This window comes from Wolffia australiana, chromosome 3, assembly GCF_029677425.1.
Source record: "Wolffia australiana isolate 7733 chromosome 3, ASM2967742v1".
NCBI lineage: Eukaryota > Viridiplantae > Streptophyta > Magnoliopsida > Alismatales > Araceae > Wolffia > Wolffia australiana.
In genome coordinates this window covers 22,830,998-22,858,843 of record NC_135837.1, presented here as the reverse complement: position 1 = coordinate 22,858,843, position 27,846 = coordinate 22,830,998, and the positions used below count along the sequence as shown (strand labels likewise).

The 27,846-nt window shown below is 42.6% G+C and overlaps 2 protein-coding genes across 3 annotated transcripts; both read right to left on the bottom strand.

Moving 5' to 3' along the window:
• Window positions 1-507: 507 nt before the first annotated feature.
• Window positions 508-11,205, bottom strand: LOC144701348 (sulfhydryl oxidase 1-like). Of its 2 annotated transcripts, none has more exons than XR_013580998.1 (13): window positions 10,831-11,205; window positions 10,351-10,375; window positions 10,178-10,270; window positions 9,897-10,084; window positions 3,727-3,799; window positions 3,566-3,634; window positions 3,426-3,499; window positions 3,185-3,344; window positions 2,361-2,401; window positions 1,863-2,009; window positions 1,320-1,784; window positions 1,154-1,215; window positions 508-719 (listed from the first exon to the last, which is right to left on the bottom strand). XR_013580998.1 is itself a non-coding variant. In XM_078573141.1 (13 exons), the coding sequence occupies exons 1-12, from the start codon at window positions 11,079-11,081 to the stop codon at window positions 1,179-1,181; spliced, it is 1,578 nt and encodes a 525-aa protein (XP_078429267.1). In that variant the 5' UTR covers window positions 11,082-11,205; the 3' UTR covers window positions 508-719; window positions 1,154-1,178. The 2 variants fall into 2 exon arrangements, 1 of the variants encoding a protein (XP_078429267.1); XM_078573141.1 differs by having other exon boundaries at window positions 1,365-1,784.
• Window positions 11,206-13,621: 2,416 nt separating this feature from the next.
• Window positions 13,622-18,167, bottom strand: LOC144701347 (ATP synthase subunit beta, mitochondrial). The gene is made up of 9 exons (XM_078573140.1): window positions 17,636-18,167; window positions 17,092-17,167; window positions 16,912-17,000; window positions 16,693-16,810; window positions 16,507-16,610; window positions 15,959-16,117; window positions 15,662-15,886; window positions 15,269-15,580; window positions 13,622-13,998 (listed from the first exon to the last, which is right to left on the bottom strand). Exons 1-9 carry the CDS (start codon window positions 18,107-18,109, stop codon window positions 13,885-13,887), a joined length of 1,671 nt encoding a protein of 556 aa, XP_078429266.1. The 5' UTR covers window positions 18,110-18,167; the 3' UTR covers window positions 13,622-13,884.
• Window positions 18,168-27,846: the final 9,679 nt, after the last annotated feature.

Genomic DNA, 27,846 nt, shown 5'->3' with positions numbered 1-27,846 from the left:
AGAACGTAATACTGCGAGAACAATTTTGAATTATTCTCCCTCTCTCTGTCTCTTCTTTCTTCCACCAACCATGTTATGTGATGGTTCCGTGGTATCTCTCTCTCTACTGAATGCAATGCAGTTCTATGATAACAAATGTGACTATGCATCACTCTCTCTTTCACTGACCAGTTGAAAGCTGAATAGGATAAAGAATTCTGGGAACGTCTATGACTGGATCTCTATCTCTTATTACTTAGACGATGGCTGAATATAATGGAAAGATCTCTCTCTCTCATTCTCTCACCCTCTGATAATTACTCTGATGATGGGCAACATAAAATTAAGATCATGAGAACTCTCTCTCTCTCTATCTATCTATCTATCTATCTATCTATCTATCTATCTATCTATCTATCTATCTATCTATCTATCTATCTATCTATCAATCTATCTATCTATCTATCTATCTATCTATCCATCTATCCATCTATCCATCTATCTGTAGCTGTTTGCACACTCCAGCACTGACGAAAAAATCAGACGAATTCACGATCAAGGATGGAAAACTTCTTCCATGCATGGATTATCCTACATTAGACGACTATGAACTGCTGACATGATCAAGCATGCTAGAAAAGACTGGAATGTCTCACAAACACCAATTCACAATAGTCAGCATCTGTTTTTGATTTCCCAAGTTGACACTGAATATTGCAGAATCCTCCCCGGGTCAACACCTAACAAATGAAGAAAAAGATGACGATGATCATGCTCCAAAATTTTTGAAATCCGATTGAGGGATAAAGATATGGATAATGAATGACATAGAAGATGAGATAAAGATGGTGAAACTCAATAAAAAATTTAGAGATTATATATAAGGAGATAGACGGACATACATAACAGGAGATTAGATAGATAGGAAGATAGATATATGGATGGATGGATTGATGGATAAAAAGATGCATCAATGGATGGATGGATAAATAAATATGTAACAGGATAGATTAATAAAAAGTTAAACAAATGGATCACCAGATGGATAGATGAGTAGAGATGTAGAAAGAAAAATAGATCGATAGGCATACAAAAATACAGATGGATATACAGTGGAAAGATAGGTAGATAGAAATATGGACAGAGAAAGATAGAGAGAGAGTGGAGTGCATACGTGTATGTTCGAGATGGAGCATGGGTCAATAGTGTGCTTCAGCTGGCTTCATCAACTTGTGCCTAGAATCAGCCAAAGAACAGAAAAACATTGGTTAAGTAGCAGGGAAAGAGGATTAAATAAACGGCAGCTCCCCATCCCAAACAGGAATGCGTAACCAGCCCACCTAAGAAGTTAAATGTTCTTTAAAGAGTGTAGTTGACGTAAGTACTTCCGTTTCTTCTGCTGGGTCCTCCAGAAGCAAGCCAAGGCCCCAAAAGCACAGCTGGCAAGCGCGATCCCCAGCGCAGCTCCAACTGGCACTGCCACAGCCGATGTCGTCGGTGCCACGTCATCCTCCGTGCCGCTGACCTGGCCGCCACTCTTGTCAAGTGGCGCCAGGCTGGTGCCATAGTATCTCCCAAGGAAGCGGAACACCTCGTCCTCATTCCATGTTCCCCTCCGGTCACCGTCGACGGCGTTGTGGCGGCACGACGGACAGAGTTGACTCGACGGCCACACAGTTTTGGGAAACTTTGGGTCGCCGCTGGCAGATTCTCTCTCCTCCTTAATCAGCCGCTCATTGACCTGATTGTGGGTCCTCCAGAGCCAGAGAACCAGTTTTCGGGTGTTGTTTGGCGGCGCCCCAACGCTGAGGTCAACACATTGATTTTTATCCACATGTCACTGAGAAATATAAAAGCAGAGTTCTGGGGCACTATGAGGTCACCTGGAGCACATTCCGTAGAAATGGCGGCGGCAGTCCTCACAGAGGAAGAAGTTGTGGATGAAATCACAGATGGTGGTGAAAGTCAATGCGCTCTCGTCGTCCCGGACCCTTACGGTCAAGGAATGCAGCAGGATCCAGAGGCCACAACTGAAATTAATCAAAATACATGTGCTAAAATATTCTTTCGAAAAAAAACTACCTAGACTTCGATGCCAAAACAGTGACATTCAATGCAAGAGCAGAGGAAGGGTCCACTCGTATGGTGATAATGGCAATAAACAATGATAACGATGAACCATCATCACAGTATTGTGTCTATAGTAAAATCATCTCAATGATGGATTAGTCACCCTCTCATCATCTCTTAGCCATCGTGTCATCATCGCCCAATCGTCTCTTCTTTCAGTACGAGAAACAGATGCCGATGGCAATAAAGACGGCAAACTCGTCATCAACCACAAACCCTAAGAAAGATGAAAAAGTAAGAGTCACACTTACCTGAAACCCCGGGTGTCGTTTCTGCTACCTCGGCAAAAAATCTGCAGAGTCATACATGAGCAATGATTTAGTTAGAGAACAAGTTCTAGTTCCATAAAAGATTCAGGGAATTTTTGAGAACTCACAGTTTTGTATCCAAAATAGAGCACTCAGCAGATGAAAGAGAATTATTTTGGTCAAACAGGCAATGGCAGATCATTTTACATTTTGATATGAACCAAGATGGTTTATATAGTGAAAGATGATGAGAGAGGCAGGTCCTGGGATGGGCGTCATTGACGGCACCAAATTGGATGATATCCAACAGGGTGGATGTCATCAGCGGAGTCATCGTTTCAGATTTAACTTTGCAATAAGAGTCTAAAAATACTGCACTCCAACAAGTAGGGCTACATCTTTAGAGGGGCACATGAGAAGGGAACAAAAGATGAAAATGCCCTTAGTGGGCTTAAGATTGAGAGTGATCGTGTCACATTTATGGTTGACATGATGGATCGGAGGACAATTAATGACCTGGGTAACACACGACATCTCCCCTTGAGCATTCTAAGAAACCAAGCATTATAGAGAGAAGCGTTAGGATAAAAGGTTTTTAAAACTAGTGGACATCAGATAGACAAAAAGGAAATAGAAAAGAGAATAAAAATGACATGACTTTCAAGAATTATTACTAAATTTAATAGGAATTGAAGACCAGAACGCAGTTACCCTATCTGTGTCTCTCTTGGTAAATGAATGTACTAGAGCAACATAACTAAAAGAAAATAAAATTAAAAGCGTTTTGCCATTTCTGCCCCCCAAAAAGTGGAAAATTGCTGACTTACCCAGTATCCTCTTGGAACTTCTGTTCCACAAATATGGAAATCTAACGCTCCTTTATTTCCTTCAGAGTGGATAGCTACCTCGGTTGATCCAGTCAAAGAAGAATCTGACGACCAAAGTTCATCAAAGTTAACGAGAACTTCTGCAGTTCCTCTTCGACACCTGCCATATACTTATCTAGTTAGAAGAGAGTCCAGATAGCAGAATCTGAATCTACAATGAGGGAATTTTCCCTCGAACAACCTTTTGGATGGATGATGAGCAACAATAAGTTGCAAGAACTTAATAAGAGGAGCCTGAGTCTTCGGCTTGATCATCTGATGACAGGGAGAATTTTTACAGAAAGAATAATTCAATGCAACATAATTGAAGTAACATTTGACCTTGTTCTGAAAAATTATGTCCAATAATTCCACAGTTGCCTCCTCTACGTCATACAAAGCCCGAGAAATCTTTCATTGAGAGAAGAAAAATATTAATTACTGAAAACATGAAAGAGTCTCATTTTCCAAAATAGAAGACTTAAATATTCTGTTGAAAATACCTGCTCTGGATCTGAAATATTATGTAGAAGCGTACTTTCATTGGCAAACTTCTCATCAATTAAACTGAAAGAACTGAAAGTAACAAGGAATGAAAAATAAATGGCTGTAAAAATCAAATTCAAACAATCTAAGTCATGTGGAAAATGAAAATGATGTGAACTTGCACTACAGATTATTAAAATCTAAAAAAGGTTGAAGATACGGAAAATCTTATTTTATGCACACTACAATTGCTCTTTTTTTTTTTTGAAAAGATACATTTTCTCATTTGAATCAAGAGAAAATGAATCTGTACCATCTGAGTCAAAGAATATATTTGTGGTGGGTAGACAAACACAGTCTATGGTAAGAACAATGAGCCAAAGAAATGGCCTTCATCTGCTTGGGTTTTTCTTACCCACTTACTATTGTGAAGGCACAATAGCCAATGCAAAGATCTTGGATCTCATATTTCTTTCATGCCAGCAATATTTAGCCAGAAAAGGTCCCTGTTTGCTACTCAATGAACTTGCTTGCCAAGCACTACCTTCCGGGTCGCATCTTTTTTCAGCCCCCTATAATAAATAATAATAGTAGAGGCACCACAAAGCTGGTGAATTGCACCATTAACCTTGCAGATAATGTACCCTAGGAAACAAAAAAAATTGTGTTCCTGAGATGTATTCCATTCCCAGGGTTCCTATCAGATGGCTTACCTCGGAAGGGCTCACATTGCCCTTGACCAGCACGATAGCTTTGACCTCCTGCTCTAATTCAAGCAGCCTCTGCGAGTGCAGCAGAAGTCGTTTGAGTATATAGGAAATAGTGGGGTCCGCTCCTGAGAGAGAACACAGTAGTATTTCCAAGAGAATTTACAAAGGCAGCTGTGCCCGGTGTGGCCTTGATTATGGCCCTTACCCTCACGTCGAATTTGGCTGTAGTAACAACGTCACAGCTCCTCTCTTCGCAGGGCACGTCTGCGAGTCTTTGGCACAAGATGCATTCCAATGGCCCTTTGGATCTGTCACCCGATGCAGAGCCTCCGAAGGCTGTGGAACAAGCATGGGTGCTCCCTACCCCACATTTGCACCATCCCTGGTCAGTCGTTGCTTCACAGAAGACCCGCACTGACTCTGCGTTAAGCCATCGCCTACGAACAGAACAGGTGTTCGCACCCAAATGTTGCACACCGGGCTTGCGGCCCCACTGCAAGCCTGTGGAGAGTTGCGGCACGTCCGCCGCCTGGTGCAAAACAGCGCACAGACCTGCTGTGCATGCAGTGCAATGTTGGTCGTTCCCACCACCATGAGCATGCATAGAGCCGCCACTCCTGCGGAATAATAGTGCAATGTCCCCTCCATGCAGGATGCTGCTGGGAGCATGTCTGGGTGACGCTTTTGCATCCAAGCCACATGCCCATGGGCACCCTCTCCCCCCTCCTGGATGTAGGGAACTGTGCTTGTAACACAAGTAGTCTTCTTCCCCGGCATCTTGGCATGTAGAAAATAGCCACCATCATTCAAGAAATTTGAGCAACAAACATTAGGGACTAATTTCTGAGGTGAACTTAAGTGTGCCTTCAGTGACGTCTTTTAGAACATCGTTGAGAATGTCAATTCCTTCAAATTTCACATCACCAATACCAGTTACCCGCAAAATGATTGAAAACTCGATATTCTCAAAACACGAAAAATCGTCTGGCCTCTATCTAGGAAGGGCTTTGCAGGAAGAGATAGAACAGTAGAACAATAAAGCATGCCATTTAGCGGCAAGGTGAAATGGGCAAGGTGAAATCCTAACCACAATAAGACAGTTGGTACTCTCTCTTTCCAGGTCTACATTAGGTCCTTGTCCCAATTTTCATCTTGGCCCAGGATTCTCGTATCCAACTACGAATAAGTTATGGTTAGCGAGTCCAACACAATGGATGTCCTTCCAGAAACGGGAAATCTAAACGAAAGTGGAAATGATTAACATTTCCATTTGTTGACATTATTGTCTCCTTTCCTTTTTCTTTTTTTCTTTCTATTATTAGCTCCTTTCTATTATTAGCCCATTAAGGGCCCTTTCTATTATTAGCCCATTAGGGCTCCCTATAAAACCCCTTGTAATCTCTTTGTTTGTGTATCAAGAATTGTTCTTTCTTCTTGTCTTCATGGTATCAGAGCCCTAACCCTAACCCTAATCCGGGTTCCTGGGCTCGACCGTAGCTCCGATCTCTGGCGTTTCTACATTCGCCACGATCTTGAGCTCCTTCTCCTTCCGGTTGGCTACCTGCTCCTGGCGGCGCAGCTTCTTTCCGGCCACATTTCCGGCTTCCCGCACCCACTCCCTCCTCGGCTGTGCTTCTCTCTCGGCAGCGTACGCTTCCCTCTCGACCGCGCGCTCTCCTCTCGGTCGCGGCCGCGCTCCCTCCTCGACTCTTCAGCCGCGCACGCAGCCAATAGCCGCGGGCGTTCCTACAGCCGTGTGCTCCTCGTGCGACACTTCATTTTGTGATCAAGATGACGGAGCCTGTATCGGTTTCCGGTGTGACGCCAGCATCGACGCCACCCAGTGTGGGTCAAACGTCAAATGCTTCGGAGGCACCTCTTGAGTCGGGGAATTGGTCGGCTTCACCTGGACCGTTTTCTCTGCCTCGGATGCCTCCAGATGGAATGTTCACCGGCTTTAACCTTCTTCAGTGGCAGCAATATGTCCAGATTACTCTCAAGGGACGACTGATGCGTCATTTACTTGAAGAAGGGCCTTCCAAGACAGACTCCAAGTACTATGACTGGCTAGACGTTGAAGGGGTGGTCCATCGATGGCTTTTGGATAGTATTTCACCGAGTATCAAGGGTGAATTTCTGTCTCTTGAGTCTGCCCGGGCCATGTGGGAAGCGGCCCTTGACAGCCACTCCAAGAAAAATAATATTGCCACACTGTATGAGCTAGTGCATCGGGCCGCCAATCTGCGTCAAGGAGACAGGACGATCATGGAGTACAGCACAGAACTCATTTCTCTGTGGAATGAGATTGATCACTACATGCCTCCGGACCCTCACTCGGTGGATCGCAAGTACACTCTTCAACTTCGGGTTTTTCAGTTCCTTATAGGACTTAACCCGGAATATGAAGCAGTACGGGCTCAGCTTATACACCGGGAGAAAGAGCTTTCCTTCAAGGATGCGCTTCGCAGCGCGAGAATTGAAGAATCTCACTTTCAGCAGTCCCAGACCCCGGCTTCTGCACTTGTAGCACATTCGTCTTCCTCCACGCGCTCCTCGGTGACGACCACATCGACTGGAGAAGGAGCTTCGTCTCGTGGTCCATCTACTCGGACTGAGGAATCCTCCAAAGGTGATCCTTCCCTTTCTGCAATTACTGCAAAAAGCCGGGTCACTCCAAGGAGACGTGCTTTAAGCTTCGACGGAAGCGAACACAACCGAGCAATCTCGCTACGGTTTCACCTTTTGTCAACCAAGTACCGATGCCTGGTCAAGTGCCTCTGTCCTATGGTCTTCTTCCAAGTGGAGCGTCTTCGGCGAGTGCTTCTCTTCCCGGCTTTACACCTGAAGAAGTGGAACGTCTTCGGCGATTGCTTGACCCTCCAGTCATGGGCTCGTGCTCTCTAGCTAACGCGGGTATGTCCACCATTCCTTCTCCTCCTCCTTCACCATCTTCGTCGTCATCATCATCCACTTGGCTTCTTGACTCTAGTGCCACTGCCCACATGACACCCAATCCTAGAGCTTTTGTGACCTATGAACCCGTTTCCGGCTCCTCCAAAGTTAAAACAGCTTCCGGTGATCTTCTCACTGTGGCTGGGATTGGTCGTGTGTCTCTCTCTCCTTCGATGAACCTCACTAAAGTCCTTCATGTTCTACGGCTTGCTCATCATCTTCTTTCTTTATCCCGCCTTGTTCGTGATTTGAACCAAGATCTTACATTCACTCCTAATACCTGTTTTTATCGTGATAAGGTGTCGGGGAGGACGATTTCCATTGCTGAGGAGCATGAGGGTCTCTATCTTGTTCGATCTCCCTTGTCTCCCCTCGCTGTTGCTGTTGCTGCCGCTGCAGTTCCCCTTTCGGCGTCTCATGAGCGTTTGTGGCTTCTCCATCGACGCCTCGGCCATCCATCCTTTGCTACTCTTTATCGTTTATTTCCAAAACTTTTCCAAGGCCACTCTGTGGACCGCTTTGTTTGTGATGCTTGTCGAATTGCTAAACATCATCGTACTACGTATCCTATTTCTTCTTCCCATTTGACGACTCCTTTTGCTCTCGTTCACACCGACGTGTGGGGACCCTCCCCTGTTCATAACACGTCCGGTGCTCGGTGGTTATGTATATTCATTGATGACGCTACTCGTTTCACGTGGGCCTATCTCTTGAAAAATAAATCAGAGATCTCCCTTGTTATTCCTCAGTTTTACTCTCTCATTCAAACTCAATTCTGCACTTCTATTCGTCGCTTCCACTCCGACAATGCCCGAGACTATGTCAATTCCACGTTAAGTACTTTCTTCCAAGAAAAAGGCATCATCCATGAAACCACATGTCCTTACACCCCCCAGCAAAATGGAGTTGTAGAACGAAAATTTCGTCACATTTTTGAAATGGCTCGGAGCCTCTTATTTCACATGCATGTGCCAAAGTATTTTTGGGCTGAAGCTGTCCTAACTGCCATTCATCTTCTCAACCGTCTTCCGTCTCGCGTACTTAACTACTCTACTCCCATTGATTGTCTCCAGCATTCCTTCCCCAACATTTCTCTCCGAACCAATCTTACCCTCGTGTCTTTGGGTGCGTTTGCTTTGCTCCTAACCACCATCTTGGTCGTGACAAGCTTGATCCTCGGGCCATCCAATGTGTCTTCGTCGGCTATGCTTCTACTCAAAAGGGTTATCGATGTTATCATCCACCCTCTCGTCGATTTATTGTCACCAAGGATGCTACCTTTGACGAATTCACTCAGATACCCCTCTTCTTCTCCACCTTCTCCTTCTTTACCACCTCAATCAGATCCCCTTGAATTTCTTATTCTTCCTAACTCATCTCCCTCGTCACCTGTCCCAAGTCCTTCCTTTCCTGTTCCTCTCGAAGAGCCTCCATCTGATATTCCCATGAACACCTTGTCCTCTGATCCTCTGCCTGCACCAATCCCAAATCCACCTGTCCTTACTAAAGATCCATCCTCTGCTTCATCGAACCCTCCTGTAGAGTCCCCATCGGATCCCTCTATCCCACTATGTTGTTCTAAGTCAGTTTATGCAGAACCCTCGAATGAGTCATCTTCATGCTGCCCATCGCCTCCTCCGTTTCTTGAAGGGCACCATTGGCCGTGGATTAATGTTTCGTCGTCACAGTGGTCTGCGTCTAGAACTCTACACTGATGCCGATTATGCAGGATCTGTGGTTGATCGTCGGTCGACCTCTGGGTACTGCACCTTCTTGGGAGGCAATCTTATTACTTGGAGGAGTAAGAAATAGAAAGTGGTCTCTCGATCAAGTGCTGAAGCGGAGTTCCGTGCCCTTGCGCATGGTCTTTGTGAAGCACTTTGGATTACCCAACTGCTTCGTGAACTAAGGTGTCCGGTTTCTTCCCCTGTTCAGCTGTTCTGTGACAACAAATCGGCTATCAGCATTGCTCATGATCCCGTCCAGCATGATCGTACAAAACACATTGAGATCGATCGACATTTCATTAAAGAGAAGCTTGAGTCGGGAAATTTCTGCACGCCATATGTTCCGTCAGCTGAACAGCTTGCAGACATCTTCACCAAAGGGCTTCATGCCCCTCGGTTTGAGGAGCTCTGTTCCAAGCTGGGTGTGGAAAACATCCACGCTCCAGCTTGAGGGGAAGTGTTGACATTATTGTCTCCTCTCCTTTTTCTTTTCTTCTTTCTATTATTAGCTCCTTTCTATTATTAGCCCATTAAGGGCCCTTTCTATTATTAGCCCATTAGGGCTCCCTATAAAACCCCTTGTAATCTCTTTGTTTGTGTATCAAGAATTGTTCTTTCTTCTTGTCTTCACCATTATCTAAATTAACGTCTGATTCTCAGACGATAGGCGCAACTTTACGTCATCACATTGTAACCTTTGGAACCTCTTAAATAAATCCTTTCAATACCCAATCACAAAGTTGAGTATTAACATGCGTTTGAAAAAGAAACGCACGTAACAATGTTTGGATAGCTTGCCTTCCAAGTTTGTCATTAATCCAGTCAAGCAGAAGCTGTGCTGTGCGCCCCTTTTGTATATCTATGTCTTCTATCCCACTTCCCGCTTTACCTGGGGTCCATTTGCTGTTTCTAAACTTAGCTGGGGGAGCCCACAAAAGCGTTGGATAATGAGAAACTGAAAATCTGTCACACAGCTTGCCATTCGCCTGTTATGCCACAAAAAAGAGAGAAAACGGGTCATAATCTTGTCATTTATCGTCGCTTAATTCCAAAAAAATAATTTCTCATTAACTCTGTACCCTCTGCGCACAATCTACTCTCGTCATGACAATTATTCCAGGATGTACAGCACTGGCTCCATTGAAGATCTTTGCAACTTTCTCATATTGAGGCTATGAGTCCAAGAATTGTCAAAAAAATGTCAGCTAAGAATGAGATATCATCCATATGGTTTTTTATCATATGGGCATACCTTGTAATTTCTGCATGCTGGGCACCTGTAGGATTAAAATATTTGATCAGAAGGCTTCCAACCCATACCAAGAATTAAGTATGCAAAAACCGACGACTATGTTACGAGAGCTAAACATGAACCTGGTTAAAAGTGTGTTCCCAGAACCTATATTGTCAAGACATTAATGCAAGTAAATTGAGAAAGAAAACGCAAAACAAGCATATTTCTCCAGAAGAGGAAATTCAACGCCACAACGATAGGCAGTTATCGATTTCTTTAAACGGTTGCTATCGAATCCTCAAGTCGTTGCAAATTAAAGAAACAATTCCAACCTGGAGACCAGGCGTTGTCGTCCGAAATGATCGGTAAAGATCTACAGTGAATTTCCAATTCTTCCAATAATACAAGCAAAATTTTCGGGACGGAGATCTTAACAATGTAAAGAAAAAGGATAATTAATCAAACTCAATTCCCAGGTGCACAACAGAGTTAACTCACCAGCTAGCGAAGAACTCGACCACCGCAAAACGAGCCGGGGACTCCCCGAGGTAAGCATCGAACGTTGAACTATTCAGTTCAACGGCAGCATCAGCGATCTCGCTTGACCTTCCTCCTCCCAGATCACGAAGAAGCGATCGCCGAGGGCCAAAATCCGAAGTCCAGGACGAAATTCCATCTCCAGCGGCTCGATCGAATGCTGCGAGAAGCAAAACAACCAGCGCGAGCAGCGCAACGTGTAGCGTTGACATAGGAGAAGAGAATCGCGACGACGAACTCCCAAATTCAATTTGAACGTGTACAAATCGAGATCACTCGCCGCAAGCCGCCTCTCTACTCCGCAAAGGCAGCACAGAAATCCCAAATTTTTTGACACTATTCACAACCTTGTAAGTGAATGTTTAAATACGTGATTAAAAGTAGTTGACTTCTCGATAGACTAATTAGACTAATTGTTTAGCATGGAAATTAAAATAATTATGATATCTCATAAGAACCTAGTAAACTAAGTATAATGATACACTGGTTGAAATTCCAAGTTGTTCATCATTTGATCAATCATCATGTCCCAGGTGCATAAGATAAGCAGAGATTTATTCTTTTGTAGTTTAAATAACTGAGATCTCTAAGAATAATTTTATGAACATAATATAATGATCTAGTGGTTGTTATTTTATGAAATTCCAACGTTGTTAATATGTTCTCTATCATTCAGCATTTGATCAATCATGGTGTCCCAGATGCATAAGATAGACAGTGATTTATTCTTTTCTAGTTTAAATAACTGTGGTGTCTTAGAATAATTTTATGAACATAATATAATGATCTAGTGGTTGTTATTTTCAAATGTTCTTACTATGTTCTCTATATCAGCATTTGATCAATCATCATGTCACAGGTGCATAGGATAAGCAGTTATTTATTCTTTTGTTGTTTAAAAAACTATGTTGTCTCAGAAGAACCTTAAGAACATAATATGAAATTACAACAGTATGACAACATTTACTACCATTGAAAATTTTGATAAATCATGAGACGCAGAGACTTAACATTTGTTTTCTCTTTTAATTTTTCATTAGAAATCAACAATCTTCATTGGACAAATGGGAGAAAATAATTGTCATGGAAATTGACAGCTCTTTGAGTATAATAACAGTTATATCTCACAACTTTATGATCTATTTGAGAATATGGTTATTAAACATTATGAAAGCCTAACCATGTGACAAATTCACTGTTATTGAGTATTTTTTACAAATCATGATGTGCCAAATATCAGTTCATCACCAATTCATTATTTGGTTGTTTAGATATTCGTTAGAAATAATTAATTCCTTTGTAGATCAGTCAGAAAATATTTTGGCGTATAAATGGACAGCTCTACAATCAAAACAAGCATCATAGCCCAGAACTCTGTGAACTGGAAATATAACAATCGAGTTCATTATATGAGAACTTCACGTTCTCATTACTATCATTCTTTTGTTCTCCAAGTAAAAAATATTTCTATTAGAGGGAAAAATAAGCACCACTTAAATGGTTGAGAGTGTGAAAATACATAACACTTATTTTTTAGTAAAACAATGAAATTATAATAAAAATTGAACTAGAATTTCATTGTTTCAAATTGTTTTAGAAAAAAAAATATTTGTTATGTATTTGTATAGAGTAATATGTATCAATTTTTCATACAGACAATAACAAAAAATTATTCCTAGTATTTTGTTTGCAGAAATGTTTGTCAGTTAACTTGCAGGCTATGACCAAAGGAAAAAAGAAAAAGAAAATGATCATGCTCTAGAGAGAGAAAATGGCAGATGCAGTAAAGGAAAAAAGGAAATATCACGGCTTTAGAGAGATAAATAGGGAGAAAAGGGAGGGACATTCGATCCCATATAAGGTAAATTTGAAAGATGCCCTTTCAATCTCTCAATACATCCATACATGTATTTGTAGAGAGAGAGATGGACCAGGAGGAAGATGAAAAAATAAGCCCGTTAAAGAAAACAAGGAAAGAACCAGGATCTAGAGAGATAAATAGGGAGAAAAGGGAGGGACATTCGATCACATAAAAGGTAAATTTGAAAGATGCCCTTTCAATCTCTCTCAATACATCCATACCTGTACTTGTAGAGAGTAGGCAACGGCACACCCGGGACATGACGCCCCGAACGTGACGGGATGTGACGGGACGGATAATGATCCGTGATGGACGGTGACGTGACGAAAGTTTCGTCACGTCACCATCCCGTCACACGTCCTAGGATTTCGGAAAAAATCCTTCATGTTTGTGTCACCGTCATGGTTTGCAGTGTCTTGTCACTTCCCCATCACCAGGCAGCGTCACCGTCACTTGTGACCGAAAAAACAACCAAGCTGAGGAGAGAGAATTGGAGGGGCATATCTCCAATTATCTTTGGACATCATCCTTTTGTGCGCACTAATTAATGCAGGTACTTTTCTGCAAAATGCCGAAAAATCGAGTTAGGACAACACGTGACAAAATCTCGTAAAGCTTAAATCTAAAATTTTTTTAGCTTTTTTGGTCATTTTTAAAAGTCCATCGTGGCCATCATCCTTGACAACCATCCCATTGCGTCACTCATCCAAGGCCCTCCGTCACCGTCGCATCACCCTCACACCCAGTTCGTCATTCGTCACCAACACCGTCACGGGCTCCTAATTTCCTCACTGTCACCATCACGTCATGAGTCTTGTTGCCGTCACCGTGACATGTGACGTGACGGATAACGGCTGCCGTTCCCTAGTAGAGAGAGAGATGGACCAGGAGGAAGATGAAAAAATAAGCCCGTTAATGAAAACAAGGAAAGAACCAGGGTCTAGAAAGAGAAAGAGGCATCAAAGGAAACAAGGCAAGATCCCGGTTTTAGAGAGAGAGATAAGAGTGAGAGGCCAGGGACATTGAAGCCCATTACAGGGAACAAGGAAAGATCCTGACTTTAGAGAGAGAGGAGAGACTTCGGTCATAAAGCCATTCGGTTTGTATTATTAACGGAGATGAGAGAGAATGAGCTGAAGAAAGACTTCAACGGCTCAAGTAGCAGACTCCTTGGCGATCTTTTCAGCCTTGGCGATCACTTCCTCGATTCCCCCAACCATGTAAAATGACTGTTCTGGGAGATCATCATACTTCCCATCAAGAACACCCTGCAACACCAATATTATCTTAACAGTAATGACCATGCCCAGGAAATATCTCTATGCATTGTCCGACAGGAATCTGATAAATGTGAATATAGTTCAGGGACGCAGACGGGATGATTTTTTCGTCCCGGGACGAAAAAATCGTCCCGTCCGAGGATATGGACGAATTTTGGGATGAAAATTCGTCTCGGGGACCACTGGACGGGACAGTTTTCATCCCGTGGGATGAAAAAACCGTCTGTCCAGAGGTCTCGGGACGAATGTGGACAAAAAACCGACGGATTCACATCTGACGGTTGAGATCTCGCCACGTGGCCTTGCTATGACAATTTGCATCAAGGTCTCTATTTTTCCGCGCGTGCAAACTGCTGCTGCTCAGAAATAATTATACATATGTCCATTTGCATTCTCTCTCCTCTATATTTCCCTTAAAACTTAGAAAAATCTATATTAATATATTAAAAATATAAAATGGGTTTTTTCGTCCAGGACGAATTTTGAGACAAAAATTCGTCCTGGGAGGACTGGACAGGACGAAAAACCGTTCCGGTATGATTGGACAGGACGGTTTTTTTATTGTTGGATGAAAAACCGTCCCGTCCTTCGTCCCTGAACTTACTCTGGACGTCGGAAGGAACGAAATTCGTCCTGTCCAGTCCATCGTCCACGTCCAGTACGCTCCGGAACTATAAATTTGATCATGAATTATGAAAGTGTTCACAACTTGAAAGATTCATGGAAGAATATTTTTTTTAAAAGAAAAGAGGGAAAAAAGAAAGTGATAGGGCAAAAATATGTAAGCTCTTATCCGTAATTAGGATTTAAAAAAAAATGAAGGGAATAAGCTTTGCTGCAGGTTTCTCTCCGTGGTTATACAAGAAAATTGCATCGCAAAAGAACAGAGATAATAGAGCAACAGCTGGTTCAAATAAAGGAAAATAAGAATAATCAAACGAAAGTAAATAGAGCGTTTAAAGAGATAGTAGAAAATACCGTTTTTAGATAGATAAACAATTCAGTTAATAAAAAGCTTTACATCACCACAGAATTCTAAAACGAGAATGATTCTTATAAACTAGACTATATCATACTGTTCACTTTTCTCAAACTCGATTATATGCCATTGTTTACATCAATGCAATCTCCCTCAGAACAAATAAATAGGAACTAGTTACATGAATACCGATATCCATTACAAGTAAACTGATTATTATAACGAATAACAATCAGTAATTACTACGTTCTAAAAAAAATTAAACAAATCAGTAATTACCTGGAAGCTATTCACGCTCTCTTTCAGCTCCACATACTTGCCAGGAGCACCCGTGAAAACCTCAGCCACGTGGAAAGGCTGGCTGAGGAATCGCTGGATCTTTCTTGCACGGGCCACAGTCAACTTGTCATCTTCACTGAGCTCATCCATCCCCAGAATGGCAATGATATCTTGGAGATTTTTATAATTCTGAAGAACTTTCTGAACCCCACGAGCAGTATTGTAGTGATCTTGACCCAAAATATGGGGAGAAAGCATTCTGGAAGTAGAGTCAAGAGGGTCGACAGCGGGATAGATGCCAAGCTCAGAGATCTGTAGAGAGACAAGAATCACTATCTATCTAAAACCATAAATTAAAACCGATTAATGCACAAATGGGTAAGAAAAATAAACCTGACGAGACAACACGGTCGTGGCATCGAGATGCGCAAAGGTGGTGGCAGGAGCCGGATCGGTCAAGTCGTCAGCAGGCACGTAAATAGCTTGAACAGAGGTGATCGAACCCTTTTTAGTAGTAGTAATTCGCTCTTGAAGTCCTCCAAGGTCAGTGGCCAGAGTCGGTTGGTATCCGACAGCAGATGGAATACGCCCCAGCAAAGCAGACACTTCAGAATTTGCCTAGAGAACAAGACGATGAGACGAGGAAAACTTACCGAGCTAATTAAAAAATTAAAATTCGAAAATATTTACCTGGGTAAAACGGAAGATGTTATCAATGAAAAGGAGCACATCCTGCCCTTCTGCATCCCTAAAGTGTTCCGCCACTGTGAGCCCAGTCAAACCGACACGAGCACGGGCACCCGGCGGCTCATTCATTTGTCCGTAGACGAGAGCACACTTGCTCTCACTCTGTTGGAAGAAAAAAAAAGAAGGGATATGAGATCAGGATCGCGTTTGCTGTGACAATGATATATCGTACTTGTCGGGATGGCGATAGCAAAATCCCATAGTCCCTTGTCTGCTAAAAGCATCATCGTAATTGTCATCTTGGTAGCAGAGATGACGAGGAAGATGATGAAGATGATGGCCAATCATCATCGCCATTCGTCTAAATCATCATCATCTAGTCACTCATCCACGACCGGTCATGATAATAACAAAATCGTCATCGTCAGATTATACAGTGACGATTCCAATTTCAGGACGACAATGGTGACTTTGTCCTCGAGAATGGAGACGAGTTCAGGGATAGCTTGATTTAATCCTCAAAGATTGGACGAGTAGTAGTTTCCAAGGACCTGCTTGTCACCAAGCTTGATGACACCACTTTCAATCATTTCTCTGTATAAATCATTGCCCTCTCTGGTACGTTCTCCAACACCAGCAAAGACGGAAAACCCACCTGAAAGATCAAACTGTCAGTCAAATAAAACGACAAACAATGAAATCCCATATAGGAATGAGAGAAAAGCTAATATACAAACCGTGGGCCTTGGCAACGTTGTTAATGAGCTCCATAATAAGCACAGTCTTACCCACACCAGCACCGCCAAAGAGCCCAATCTTCCCACCTCGTTGGTAGGGTGCAAGGAGATCAACAACCTGGCAAACCCACGAACATTAAAATATTAATTATTTAGAAAATGATAGTTTGTGGAGAAACGATCTCACGATTACTCAGTTCCAAAAATGGGAGAGCCTACCTTGATTCCCGTAACTAGAATCTGCTGCTCAGTGGCTTGTTCAACAAATGCAGGTGCTTCACGGTGGATAGGGAGATAGTGGTCGGTTTCTTTAGCGGTCAGTGGGAAGAAAAATTAAGTTAGGACAAAGAAAAAACGCTGGGTATTGGAAGAACTTGACTGGAAAGACATATAACTTACTAAGTTCGCCCCTCTCATCGATCGGCTCACCAATGACATTCATGATGCGACCAAGGGTAGCCCTCCCAACAGGAACCTGATCAATAGAAGAAAGACATTTTCTCGAGTAAGCTACCTAGAAAGCAGGAAAACAAAGCAAGCCGAACGGTTTGATGAGGCCTCCTTAAAAGATATGCGTGATTCAACTGGGTAAATGACACAAACTTTGAAACAGTCAGAGATATAATCCGAGTTTTAAAAACGAAAGCAAGACAGCTTAAAAAGATAAAATATGAACCGAAAATCACAAATTTGCACAAATTTGCAAATTCACGACCCTTTAGCCATCAATCGGCAAAACTCGACTGCACTGATCCAAAACGGCCTCCAATTACAGTGAATTCATCGTCATCGGGACAGAAAAACAGATAATTTAATCGACTAAAAATGCATAACGACAAGAACGAAACGCAAAATTCACAACCCTGTCGCGAGAAATCAGTAAATCCAGACAAAAGGGTAACCAAAACGGCGATTATCTTCAGCATTCCCTAAAAAATTTTACCGTGATCGGAGAGCCGGTATTCAAGACCCGCTGGCCGCGCACCAGACCTTCCGTCCCGTCCATAGCAATCGTCCGCACCATATTCTCCCCCAAATGCTGCGCCACCTCGAGAACAAGCCTAATCGAATTATCCAGCACCTCAAGCGCGGTCAGAATCGGGGGAAGCCCGCCCTCGTCGAAGCGCACATCGACAACGGCCCCGATAACCTGGCAAACACGACCGATCGACCCAGCGCCGGTGAACTCATCAGTGATCTTGCCGCCGGTGGCGGCAGACCCCTTCTCCGGCGCAGGCGGCGCGGCGGCGGCAGCGGCGGTGGCATATTGAGCGGCGCGAGAGAGGAGATAGCCGATCGGCGATGGCCGATTGATCGGAGACGGAGTGGAAGCCCTCGATCCAGACAATGTAGATCTCGCTGGAGATCGACGAGCGGAAGATCTGAGAAGGCTTGAGAGTGCCCTTCGAGACGCCATGGCGCTAGGGTTTAGTGCAGGAGACTGATCCAGATGCCTGTCATCGGAGAGAAGTTGCCCCTCTCTTTCAGCTTTGGACACGCCGATCTTGAATTAATGGGCCTTTATTGGGCCGCTCTTAACTGAAGCAATAAGTTCATGAAAGTTTATTGAGAGGACAGACATTATAAGATTGTCTACCCTTAGTGTAAGAAGAGAGATCGCACGGGAAATGATGAGATGAAGTCTTTGGCCAAAGTAGTAGAATATCATATAAGAGAACATCAGCCAACATCGATATTAACTTTGATGACTGATTAAGGTTTGATACTTAGCCTGATTTCAAGCTATCCCAAGAGCGTCAAGCGGATGAACGAGTGCACCTGCATGGTAATCAATGATAAAAGGTTCTACGAGAGAGTCATTATACTTATTTATATCTTCTGGAGCACAAGGCGTAGCTTGGAAACCCCATGGACTGGAAACTTTACCTATCGATTAATTCAATCCTTGAATAATTAATCTATATGTTGATAAATATAATTAATTATGTTGACCAAAAAAGTTCACTAGGCCGCTAGAGTCATTACCTAGACTAATATATGAAACTAGAGGATCGCACATAAATGGTCTTTGGGACTTAAGAAGATACAATTAAAGTTCAGGGGGTTTTATTAAAGAATTTTTATGTATAAAAAAGAAAAGGCCAAAATCCTTTATGAGCAGATCATTATTCTCTATTCTAACCTGTGTTCCCCTCCATTCCCCGCGCAATCAGAACATTATAACGATGGTGGTGGAGTGATAACGGGGATAATCATTATTAAGGAGGAGATTCAATGTGTTGGGGGATCGTGCGGATAAGTCTAATTGCTACACACTTGAGCATCTTAACACGTCTTGCTTGAGGAAATAAGAAATCATAGATCTGATATTTGCACTTTTGATTTGATCAATGATTTTAGAGTGGCATTAGAATTACATTCTAAGTCTTCTACTACAAGAATAATCCTAGTTTCACCTCAATCACAGCCTTAGAACCCAACAAAATTCTTATTTTTGGCATGATTAAGTCAATCAAAATTATGTTTGCCATAGCTGCACACTTTGACAATATGATCCAGAAAATGGGTGTCAAGTCTACCTTCCTCAACAAAAAACGCATGAAGAGGTTGCAAAGATCCATTTATGGATTAAAGCAAGCATCAATAATTTATAATATGAGATTTGATAAGGCTATAAAATCTTACGACTTTATTAAACATGAAGATTAACCATGCATCTATAAGGCGAATTGTGGGAGGACAATCAATATTATGATCCTATATATGGATGACATTTGAATGATATAATAATGTTGGCATTTGTGAAGTCACATCCATAAATAACTTCCATGTGAATGATTTGAGAGTAGAGACATATAGTGGGATTTTGTATTTATACAAATAGACTGAATTGGTTTTTGGGATTTTCAACAGCTTTGGCATGAAGAACTCCAAGTAAGGACTTATATCAATGAGGCACAAAGTTCATGTGTGTAAGGATCATTCACCCACGACTCTTGAAGATGGAGCGATGATGGAGAAATTACTGCACGCCTCGGACATCAAATCTTGAGACAATGTTGCATACAATGATGCATCAAGAAAATTTCAAGCACTTCTAGGCGAGGAACACCGGATACTTAATATCATCTTAAGTAATTTAGGAGGACTAATGATTCATTTCTAATTAATGGAGAATATATGTAAAACCGTTTGGGTTGTACTTATTGGAGTTTTTTAATAAGAACCAAATAATCATAAATCTACCTCTAAATTATTTTTCGCATTGAACTGAGGCACATTGTCTTGGAAGACCATAGTGTTGGTGATGAATTTCATCCAAGCAAAAATTATCAGATTTGGTTCCCATACTTCATCAATAGTGATGATCACCCCCATTCGAAGCTAAAATATGCCAGAGAACTGTGATGACATTGGATTAAACCAAATTATAATTTCACATTAAAATGATTAAACTAAAGACAATTGTGAACATTTTAACTAATTAATTTTATGATCTTAAAAATGGTTAGATGGGATAGATATAATATTTTTCTTAAGTTAGTTGATTCATTATTGAGTTTTAGGATCACACAAATACCCCCATTGAAATGTCAGATTTTCAATTGATGTATGGGAAACGTTTTTACACACTGACATATTAAATTTTCTGACATATGGCTAAGAACTCGAATTAAAATGCACATTACTTCTTTTTAATTAAGAGTCATATTTCTTGCATTAACTCACATACATTTATTTTTTTTCCTTATTTTCCTGAATTTGGCCTGAATTATACATGAAGGAGGCAACTAATATATCCAATATATTTTAGTTGATTATTTTATAATTTTGTACCTTTCTTTCTCAATTAGAACTTTATATGATTATTTTATGACGTCATGTTAGTTTTTCAGATGTTTTAGGAGAAGAAAAATGTTCAAAAGAAGGTTTGAGCTTTCCTACGAAGGCAGCATTTGGTGGAACTACAGATGTATTTAGAGTAAATACCCCGAATGTACAAATAATAGGCCAGACCATAGTGGATGAAAACGTGGAACATTGAGTTGGCTAGTATTTCCTCAGGTGAAATTTTTATTTGATTTTAAATTAATCATCAGTAGGATATTATATAAGCTTTTGTGTTTGTGTATTTTTTACGAGCTAAATGTCTTTAGAGAATTTCAGATGAAATGCCGGCCAGGTCAAGATGTTAGAGAATAATACTGTGGCCCAATAGGCTATGATTTTGAAGAAAGAAGAAACCCATGGTGAATCCTCAATAGCAGCAGTGACGCAGACCGATTGTGGCATCCAATCTGAAGGCATCAGGGTGAGGCTAGGCTGATATGGATTAAGGATCACCATATCTTAAGAGGGTCCAAAGTTACAATTAACTCGCAGCCATTAAACTAATATTAAATGATATCTGATAGCTTGACGAAGGCTATTTAGTTCCCCACTTGGCCGCCGACTATTTCACATTTGACAGCAGAATTTGGCAATGGAGAAGAGACACAAGTAGTTCATGGTGACACAAAAGCCCCGGAGATCATTCCACATTGATCAATGGAAAATCATCTTCCTTCCTGACTGATAAAATCCCAATTGTGTCATGTCTATGATGATCTTGCATCCTGAACCAAAGTGTTTTTGTTGAATGTTCAAAGCAGGAGTATTCTTCTCTTCCTTTTAATTATCTCCTTGATTCTTTTAGTTTGAGGGAAGGACTTTGAATGAGGGAGTTATATAGGTGAACTGTCGGCATAAGCAAAGGAGGACATGGCTCGATGTAGGTGGTCTAAACTCAACATCGACTCCCCACACAGCCACACAATCTGGTAAGTTCATGTTTTAATTCACGAAATTTAGATTTATATCAATATAAAACACGATATGTAGAAAATAAAAAATAAAATTTGTATAAAATAATAGTAATTCTATCTTGTCATTTCATTGATCTATCCATGAGCAAACTTGTGCAAAATTTCTTACATATTTATATCTTTATCTTTTGTGATATTTTTTATCTCTCTATTTCTATTTATAGTCTCTATCTATCCATGTGACTGTGAATTTGCATAGTTGTAAGGTAGTCACATTCATCTGCAGTGCGCAACCGCATGACCATGCAGCTGTAGTGCACAAGCACATGCACACAATATGCAGGTCCACAGTATGCAAGCAAAATGCACAGCTGTACAGTGTGTACACATGCCGTATTCATTCATTAATAAAAACTATATGATTTCATCATAAAACCCCTCTCATCTATGCATCTCTTCAAACACAGTAGACATTTTTTTTTTGTCTCTTTTTATATATCCTTATCTCCTTATCTCCCTTGTGATAGCCCTCTCTCTTTCTAACTATCTCCCTATCTTCTACCCATCCATCTATACATCCTTAATACTCTATTTCTACCTACATATACATATAGTTTCTCTAATAATAATACCAATCACTAGTATTTTTATGTTAATATATCCGTTCTTGTTCTTTTCTAGCTCTAGATGCCACTTATCTCTAAATTGCCAGTCCTTATGAAGAATACATAACTCATTACTATCTATCCAGAGTGAGATTAAAATATTATTTGATCAGAGTGAAATTAATTACAATGATGAATTAAAACCTCTAATTTTTCTAAATTACTTACCATCATAAATTAAAGATAGGAATACAAGAGCTTCAAATTTTTGAAAAAAATATGAGATACAGGAAGGTGGCCACTATCTACAATGGTTGCACGAGCAAGGAATGAGGAATGAATCTTATGAAAATCATAAAATTTATTACAAAGAGTACACGATTTTCACTAATAATTTACAAATAAAATTGGGCTCAATATCGATGCCCTTAGAAAGAGTACAGGATAAGAAGAAAAATTAAATTTTGGTGAAGCTATGTCATCTTCGACCCCAAAGTCTTCAACAAAATGACAATGCTTGACCTCCTTTGACTTGGTTCCCAAAGCCTCCTCTTATTCATCCCCAAAGCCTTCACCTAGTTTACCCCCAAAAACTTCTTGGATCCACCTAAAGTTTTTTTTATTTTTGTATACGAAACACAAACATATATGTAATTTCATATAGAAAGATATTCAAGGATATTCAATAATAAATAATCACATAATATATTGTAAAGGAAAATACACTTTGAATATTCAATTCAGTAGGACGAAATGACTCAATATCAATTGCTTTTACCTGTATCCTAATTATCTTATTCTCTTATATTTTTATGAATATTTGATTCTCCTCAAGATCAAATTCACCATCAGTTAAAGACGTGTGGAGATCAAGATTCTTCATTTGAAGTTTGGCTGGAGTGCCTCTAGATGTTTCTTCTTCTTGCAAGTAAATGTCAAATTAATGCATAAAAAACTATGACAACTTCATTAATGCATAAACTATTCAGAGACTCAGAGAATCTAAGGAATAATCACAACTTCATTTTGTGATGAATCTCAGGGCGAGTCTCCCATAAATCATCCCAAAAGTTGGTTACTTTCTCTTCTCCATGATTTCAGAATTTTCTCTGTCCCCTGTGACGTCTTCAATTGTGCATAGAATGGTACAATTGAAGATGATATGAACTATAATGGATTTTATAAATAACGTCTATATTCAATGAAATTTGATTTGAAAAAATCTCCAAAAGATCACCGTCAAACGAAGGTCTCTAACAGCACAAAATCTTTGCCACGATATTTTACTGCTTGTAACTTCTGAATCCTACACTAAAGAAGACTATTCCAAATCCTATGTATATGGGATGATGCTAAAAACAAAACTGGTGGTTAAAAAAATCTCACAAACATCTTGAAAATTTCTTCTTGAGGTGAGATCTGATGCTTTATGTTTTTAGTGTAAGTTTTCTCCAAGAGAGAGAGATAGAAGATGTAACTGGAAACTAGAGCTAAAGCTTACTAAATGGGATTCAAAAGAGAAAGGTTCAAGTCTTTAATTTTCATGAATCAAATGGTCGTGTATTTTACATGAAAGAGAAAAATAAAACAGAATAACTGCTTTAATTTGAACTGGCATAAGGAGAAATTTTCCATTCACTTCATAAGCTATAAAAGGTAAAACTAGCCCTTGAATATTCTCCATATATTCCTATAGGATGATGGTAAATTTATGAAATCATCGTATTCAAAATATTACATTTATCTAAGGTAGGTAAATATTATTATTTTCTCTATTTATAGTGTTCTGATATATCGAGCGATCCCTATCAAGATGCTTGACTTATTAGTCCAAACTTAAGAGATCTCTTGCTGAATCCTATGTATAGATAATGTGAGAAAAATACAATTATATAATACTATCCCATTGAGTTATTCAGTTTTAACTTTCAACTAATGGCATTCAACTTTTAGGAACTTTAAAAGTTTTTTAAGATGAATATTAAGGCTTAATGCAATTTAGCAAAAAGGCCCAAGTATGTGTTTTGATAAATGTTCGTGTAGACCCTCAGTCAATGATTTATGCCATGTAAACCCTCAGTCAATCGGTTGGCATCAGATCATACATGTTGAAGAATATATGCCAATTCAAGACTTGAATGCCATTAGTTAATCTTTTTTATATATCTTAAGCTGGTCCTTAACTAATGCTGTAAGTGGGTATCCAGCATGAGTTGATAATGAGTCCAAAACCAAGTTTTTGAAGATTCATTTCACTCAGTAAAATAGCATAACAAGGATAAAAATAAAATAAAAATTCTAGTGAAGCTTTCTTGTCCTCAACCTGTAAAATCTTCCACAAAGCGACAATGCTTGACCTAATTTTAACTCAATCCCCAAAGCCATATCTTCTTAAACCCCCAAAACTTTCACCCAGTTGACCCAATAGTTTACTAGGATACACTTTAAGTTTATATATTTCCTTAATCCCTACACATAGATTTCAATAGTTTCAACCAAGTTTGTTATTAAGTATATTCAATGAGAAATTATCACTGAAGTTAATTCAATAAAAAATACCTTGAATATTCAGTAAATTATAACAAGGGAGTTCAGTATTCCTTGGTTTTATCTTTCTCCTCATTCTTTTAATCCATTATTGTTACCTCTATCTCCTCTTGTATATTTATGTAGATTCAATCTTTCTCAGGTAGTTCACCACTAGTTGAAGACTTGTGAAAATCAAGATTCTTCCTTTGAGATGTTGTTGGATTATTTCTTGATGTTTACTTCTTTTTTGCATGTAACTTTAAAAATAATGCACAAAAATATTACTCTATGTCTCCCACTCTTGTAGAATAATAAAAGCTCAAATAAATCTTCCAACAACAAGTTGGAAGAAGAACTCCAAGATGGGATTCAAAGTGAGGGGAGAAGAGTTTTACATAGGAGTCCCCTAACCAAGACCTTAGATTTAATTACAAAGGTTTGGGGGGCTAGGATTCCTTGATTTCTAGCCTTGGTCCATGTGCCTTCCTTCTCACATTTGAAAATAGACTTTATTTGGCACGGTTCTTGAAAAAGGCTTAAATGGGCTTGAAAAATAGACTTCTTGATGCCGGACGTCGTCTCAACGGCGTCCGACCGTCACCGAAGGAAGGAACTCGGTGTCGTTTCGCTAACTAATCGGGTTACGTCCACGACGTCAACCGATGGATATGCGGAGAACAGAAATATATGTATGACGATGACGAGGCGATGGTTCTACAACGGTGCGTGCAATGCGCCCGACAAGCTGAGAGCCAACCGGAGCGGGGACGGGGTCGCCAAGCTGGGTCGGTCCAGCCCTCCAAGTCGTCCGAGGTGGGTCGAGGGCGCGCACGCCGTCGAATGGGGTAACTCCCACTGGAATGCTCACACGCGTCGGGGCGTCCCGACTCGTACCGGACAGGTAAGACGCTCGTCTTTGTTTCGTCGTTCTCTCAATCTGTCCCACTCACCTATCTAACCCGAGCGCGGTGGAGGCAATACGAAAGAATACTGACGGAAATAAATGACGTAAAGGGGCTAGGAAAGCAGAGTACCTTCGCGCTGGCGGCGGATTTTCGCACCAACTGGTTCCGGAGGAGGGAGTTGTCGGGTGCGCGGAGGTTGACTGGTGCGGAGGCGGTTGTGCGCAGTCAGCGCGAGGCGGGCGCGTGGCGTGGCGGCAGCGGCAAGCGCAGCGGCGGGCGCTTGTGAGGCAGTCTTGCGACAGCGCAGCGGTGGCGCGCGGCGGTGGTCGCGCAGCAGCGCAGCTGGCGGTGGCGCGTGGCCTTGTGCAGTGATGGCGCGCCTTGGCGGCCTTGGCGCGCTGGCGGGGCGCAGCCAGCGCCTTGGCGGCGCCGCGAAGCGCGCGCGTGGCGGCGCAGCGGTAAGCGCGCAGCGGTGGCCTTGGCGGCGGCGGTGGCAGCAGCGTGGCCTTGCGGCGAAGCGCGCAGCGCGGCAGCGGTGGCGGCGCAGCCTTGTGGCGGCAGCGCCTTGGCGCGGCGCGCGCCTTGGCGGCCTTGGCGGTGGCGCCTTGGCGGCAGCCTTGGCGGTGGCGCGGCGAGCGCACGCGAGTGGCACGGCGGCGAGCGGAGCGCGGCAGGCGCCAGCGGTGGCGAGGCGCGGCAGCGAGCGGCAGCGGCAGGCAGCGCAGCGGCCGCGGCGGCGAGGCGCGGCAGCGGCAGCGGCCGCGGTCGGCGGCTTGGCGGCCCAGCGGCGTGGCGCCTGGCGGCGGGCGCTGGCAGCGGGCGCGCGGCGGCGTGGGCGGCGGCGCGGCGGCGGTGGCGGCGGCTGCCCTTCCTCTTTCCTCTCCCCTTCTCCTCTTCCTCCCCTCTTCTTCTTCCTTCTCCTCTTCTTCTTCTTTCTTCTATTCTTCTCCACGACCTGACCCTTCTTCTCAAAATACCATTCTTCAAAATTTAGGTCAAGTAAGGGGAAGCGCCCACCTCTTCCCCTTATATATGGGTGAAGATAGGCCCTTCCTTAAGTCCAAAAACAACAAAACAAACAAGGAAAGGAAAGGAAATAATGAAAACGGGCTTGTCAGGCCCAACATAAAAAGGGGGGGTGAAAGAGTTCCTCATATGGATCCTTCCCCGCTACACGACAACACGATAAAACCAGCTATAGAATAAGGTAACCGAAGGTGTCGGTGTGCTCGGTGGTCGGCGTCGCGTCATGCCGAGTAACGGAATGCGGAATCCGTGTTGCTACGGCTCGCCGTGGTGGCTGGACTCGTCTCGGTGGCGAGCTGGGTAGTGCCGGCTCCTCGGGTGCTGGGTCGGGGAAGTCCTGCTGCTCCTCTGCTGCTGGCTCGATGACGTCCGGTGGTGACGCGCCATCAACCCTCCCGGGGTGGGAAGGACTCGACTCCGGCGAGTCGGGGGGGAGGATCGGGGGCGGTGGGGGGAGGGCGGGATGGGCGTCGGGCTCTGTTCAGTAACCCACGTGTCGTCCCGCAGGTGTGGCCCGCCAACGTACTAGGAATCTCCTCGATGCTTCCCCACCTGCATGGTCAATTACCTCTGCAGTACACAATCGATTGCCTCGTGCCTATCGGGTGAAACAATTGGGAGTGGTGTCGGCAAACTCACTCACGCTGAAGGGGTCTAGAGAGGCTGGGAGTGGGGAGGAAGAAGGGGCCCGGATCGAGCTAGGTCCGCCACATTGAATGTAGAGCCTATTCCCACATAGGAGGAATTTCGACGACATACGCGTTGTCGCCCACTCTACGGAGGATCCGGAACGGGCCGGCGCTGCGAGCATGCAGCTTCGTTGCCGTCCCGGGAGAGTATCTCTCCGGCCTGAGTCTGACCATCACTAGGTCTCCCACGTCAAATGCTCTGGGTCGGCGATGCAAGTCGGCGGCTTGCTTGTACAATGCATTTTGCTGCGTGATCCTATCATGAATGCGATGATGTAATGCAGAGACATGCTGGGCAAATGCAAGTGCGTCCTCGGAAACCCTAACATGAGGATCTATGGGAGCTAGGTCTAGGGGTCGACGGGGTGCCTGGCCGTAGGCGATCTCAAAGGGGCTCAACCCGGTGGTTCTGTTCACCGAGGAGTTGTATGCGAACTCAGCGCATGGTATGACAAGATCCCAAGACGCGAGGTGTTCACCTACGAGGAGCGTAGTAGGTTGCCCAAGCTACGATTGACCACCTCCGTCGGCCGTCGGTCTGCGGATGGTAGGCAGTCGAGAACTTGAGCCGTGCCCAAGAGGCTCCACGGGTCCTCGAGTAACTCGTGAAGCGCGCGTCACGATCGGACACGAT